This window comes from Solanum lycopersicum, chromosome 12, assembly GCF_036512215.1.
Source record: "Solanum lycopersicum chromosome 12, SLM_r2.1".
Classification (NCBI taxonomy): Eukaryota; Viridiplantae; Streptophyta; class Magnoliopsida; order Solanales; family Solanaceae; genus Solanum; species Solanum lycopersicum.
In genome coordinates, this window is record NC_090811.1 from 7277303 (window position 1) to 7281566 (window position 4264).

At 35.7% G+C, this 4264-nt stretch overlaps 1 protein-coding gene across 1 annotated transcript; it reads left to right on the top strand.

Annotated features, from left to right (window-relative positions):
* Positions 1 to 889, top strand: LOC138340182 (uncharacterized). Its single transcript, XM_069291875.1, has 3 exons — positions 1 to 72; positions 148 to 369; positions 437 to 889. The coding sequence occupies exons 1-3, from the start codon at positions 1 to 3 to the stop codon at positions 887 to 889; spliced, it is 747 nt and encodes a 248-aa protein (XP_069147976.1).
* The last annotated feature ends 3375 nt before the right edge of the window (positions 890 to 4264 follow it).

The window sequence follows — 4264 nt, forward strand, 5'->3', positions numbered from 1 at the left end:
ATGGTAAACAATGGTGTTACAGTGGTGTTGCTGCACCAACCCAAACTCTTGTACCACAAGCAGAGAAACCGGGTAAATTCACAAGTGTGAATTTCAAATGATGGCAGCAGCGAGTATTTTTTCAGGCTTACCACTCTTGGTCTGCAGAAATTTACAAGTGAAGATACTCCAGTTCCTGCTAATGATATGCCAGACAGAGAAAAATTCATGATTATTAAAACATGGAAACAGGCAGACTTCCTATGTAAAGGCTACATTTTGAGTGCTTTAGAGGATGACTTATATAATGTTTATAGTGCAATAACAATTTCAAAAGAGTTGTGGGATGCACTAGAGAAGAAATATAAGACAGAAAATGCATGCTTAAAAGTTTGTGGTCGCAAAGTTTTTAGACTATAAAATGGTTGCTAGTAAAACTATTGGATCACAAGTGTAGGAACTTCAACTTATTCTCCATGATCTGATTGCTGAAGATACGGGAGTAAATGAAGCTTTTCAAGTGGGTGCATTGATCGAGAAGTTGCCTCCTTCGTGGAACGATTTCAAGAATTATCTAAAGCACAAACGTAAAGAAATGAAGCTTGAAGATCTTGTGATTCGGCTCAAGATTGAAGAAGATAACAAAAACGCTGAAAAGAAGTCGCGCAAGAGTTTAACAATTATTGGAGTTAATATTATTGAAGAAGCTTCTATCAAAGACAAAAAGAGAAAGAAGTCCAACGGGCAGAAGTCAAAACAGACCAAGAAGAAATTCAAAGGCAACTGTTATAATTGTGGCAAGGCTGGTCATAGGTCTTCTGATAGTCATGCTCCAAGAAAGGACAAAAACAAAGGCAAAGACAAAAGTCAATTAAACATCGTGGAGAAGATGGAAGATGCAGATGACTAGTGTGCAATGATATCGAAGTGTTACTTAGTTGAAAATCCCAAGGAGTAGTTTCTCGACTCAGGTGTCACTAGACATATTTGCTCTACGAAAGAAGCCTTGCAACGTACACTCCTGCTAAGTACAATGAAGATTTATTCATGGAAAACAAAGCAACAACAAGAATTGCAGGAACTGGGAAAGTAATATTGAAAATGACATCCGGCAAGGTGTTGACTTTGAACAATGTTATGTATGTCCCTACTATTAGGAAGAATTTAGTTTCTGCTGCACTACTCGTTAAGAACGGGTTTAAGTGTGTCCTAGTTAGTGATAAAGCTGCTACCTCAATGAGGGTCTTTTCAAACTAAATGTAATGGTTGTTGATAATATTAATAAAAATTCTGCTTCTGTTTACTTATTGGAGTTAAGTGATTTATGGCATGCACAATTGGGACATGTAAATTACAAAGCCTTGCGAAAATTGGTTAATCTAGAAGTATTGCCTGATTTTAAATGCAATAAGTCGAAATGCAAAATTTGTGTGGAAAGTAAGTTTGTTAAACATCCTTACAAATCTGTTGAAAGAAATTCTAAAACTTTAGACTTAATTCACACAGATATATGTGATATGAAGTCAACACCATCTCGTGTTGAGAAAAAATATTTTATAACTTTTATTGATGACTGCACTCGATTTTGTTATGTATATTTGCTTAATAGTAAGGATGAAGCAATTGATGCATTTAAGCAATACAATAATGAAGTGGAGAACCAATTGAATCTAAAGATAAAAATGATTCGAAGTGATAGGGGTGGAGAATATGAATCTCCTTTTGCAGAGATATGTTTGGAATATGGTATTATTCATCAAACTACTGCACCTTATACACCATAGTCAAATGGTTTGGCAGAACGGAAGAATAAAACATTAAAGGAAATGATGAAAGCCTTAATGATCTATTCTGATTCACCGCAAATCCTTTGGGGGGAATCTATCCTTACAGCTAATAAAATACTCAATAGAGTACCCCATCGAAAAACACAATCAATTCCATATGAGTTGTGGAAAGGAAGAAAATCCAACTTGAAATATTTCAAAGTGTGGGGGTGTTTAGCCAAGCTAGAGGTTTCTTTACCGAAAAGGATTAAAATTGGACCCAAAACAGTAGTTTGTGTCTTTATTGGGTATGTTGTGAACAGTAAAGCTTGTCGGTTTTTGGTTTGCAAATTTGATAATCCCGAGATTCATGTTATTACGATAATTGAATCAGATAATGTGGAATTTTTTGAAAACATATATCCGTACAAAACTGCAAGTGATTCAACAAGTGAAAGACCTAAACGACCACGAGAAGAATCAATGGAAAATATTCTAACTAGTGAGGAACCTAAGCGTAGTACTCGGCAACGAAAATCTGCTTCGTTTGGACCAGATTTTGTAGCACTATTGCTTGAAAATGAGTCTCAAACATTTAAAGCAGATATGTTTTCGTCTGAGTCAACTTATTGGAAAGAAGCAGTCAACAGTGAGATTGAATCAATTTTAAGCAATCACACTTGGGAATTAGCTGATCTTCCTCCAGGAAATAAACCTTTAGGATTAAAGTGGATCTTTAAAAGGAAAATGAAACCTGATGGGATCTATTGACAAATATAAAGCTAGACTGGTAGTCAAAGGGTACAGGCAAAAGGAAGGTCTGGACTACTTTGACACATACTCTCCAGTAACACGGATAACATCAATTAGGATGTTAATAGCAGTAGCAGCAGTGCATGAGCTTAAAATACACCAAATGGATGTAAAAACAACTTTCTTAAATAGAGAGCTGGAGGAAGAAATTTACATGGAACAACCTGAAGGGTTTATAGTTCATACTAAAGAAAAGAAAGTGTGCAGACTTGTGAAGTCACTTTATGAACTAAAGCAAACACCCAAACAATGGCATGCTAAATTTGACCAAACAATGTTGGCAAATGGATTCAAGATTAACGAATGTGATAAATGTGTTTGCATAAAAAATGTTATAAATTATGAAGTCATTGTTTGTTTGTATGTTGATGACATGTTAATAATGAGTAAAGAAATTGACGATATAATGATACTAAGTGCATATTGTCCAGCAAGTTCGATATGAAAGACATAGGAGTTGCTGATTTGATCTTAGGGGTCAAGATTATCAAAACTCCCCAGGGACTAGCATTATCTCAATCTCATTATATTGAAAAAGTATTGGATAAGTTCAAGTACTTGAATTTCAATGTTGTCAAAACTCCAATTGATTTAAATTGTACATTTAAAAAGAATGAAGGTCAAAGTGACTTTCAATTGGAATATGCCAGAGTGTTGGAAAGTTTGATGTATATTATAAATTGTACGCAACCAGATATAGCATGTGCTATTAGTAAATTGAGTCGGTACACTAGTAATCCGAATCAAACTCACTGGATGACAATGAAATGTGTGTTGGATTATCTAAAATATACACAACATTATGCTTTGCATTATAATAAATATCCTGCTGTGATTGAAGGAATAGTCATGCAAATTGGATCACCGGGTCAAATGATGTAAAATCCACGAGTGGTTATGTGTTCATACTTGGTGGAGGAGCAGTCTCTTGGAAATCATTCAAACAGACATGAATTGCTTTCTTCACAATGGAATCTGAATTCATTGCTTTGGATAAGGCTGGTGAAGAAGTTGAATGGCTCCGGAATTTCCTAGAGGATATTCCATTCTGACCCAAACCTTTTTGACCAATTTGCATATATTGTGATAGTTAAGCAGCAATAGGTAGGGCAGGGAGCGTTATGTACAACGGGAAGTCTCGTCATATATGACGGAGACATAACAGAGTAAGACAACTGCTGTCTAGTGGAATTATCACAATTGACTACGTAAAGTCAAGCGATAATGTGTCAGATCCACTAACCAAAGGCCTAGTGAGAGAGGCAATTGAAAGATCATATAAGGAAATGGGTTTACGGCTTAGGACAAGTCAGCATGACGGTAACTCTATCTGTAGATTGGAGATCCTAAGAGCTAGATTCAAAGAGAAAAATAAAGTTGTGGCTGACGGTTCAACATTGTCAATTAACTCAATCCATTCTCATGACGAAGACAATGTTCAGGAACAAGGTTAAGACTTTGGCTTGTTAATGAGGTAATAAGGCTTAAAGTTTTTAATGATTTGCTAAGTTTGATAGATTTTACCAAATAGTGTATCTACAAGATGACACGGTTAGAAATCACCTATGTGGGTGTGAAATGGAAACCGCTTCAAAGAGAACTTTGTGTCAAAAACCTATTCTCTATACATTCATGAAACCAGGAGGTGTTCATGGCTGAAACGAACACAACCGTAAGAACCATAAACAGTAAAGGGTTAATGGTGT

Bases quoted from the DNA above. Each gene is read 5' to 3' on its own strand.
- LOC138340182 (XM_069291875.1), top strand. From the start codon at position 1: ATGGTAAACAATGGTGTTACAGTGGTGTTGCTGCACCAACCCAAACTC. The intron at 73-147 runs GTAAATTCACAA...CTTGGTCTGCAG, and splicing joins ACCACAAGCAGAGAAACCGG to AAATTTACAAGTGAAGATAC. The intron at 370-436 runs GTTTGTGGTCGC...TCACAAGTGTAG, and splicing joins CAGAAAATGCATGCTTAAAA to GAACTTCAACTTATTCTCCA.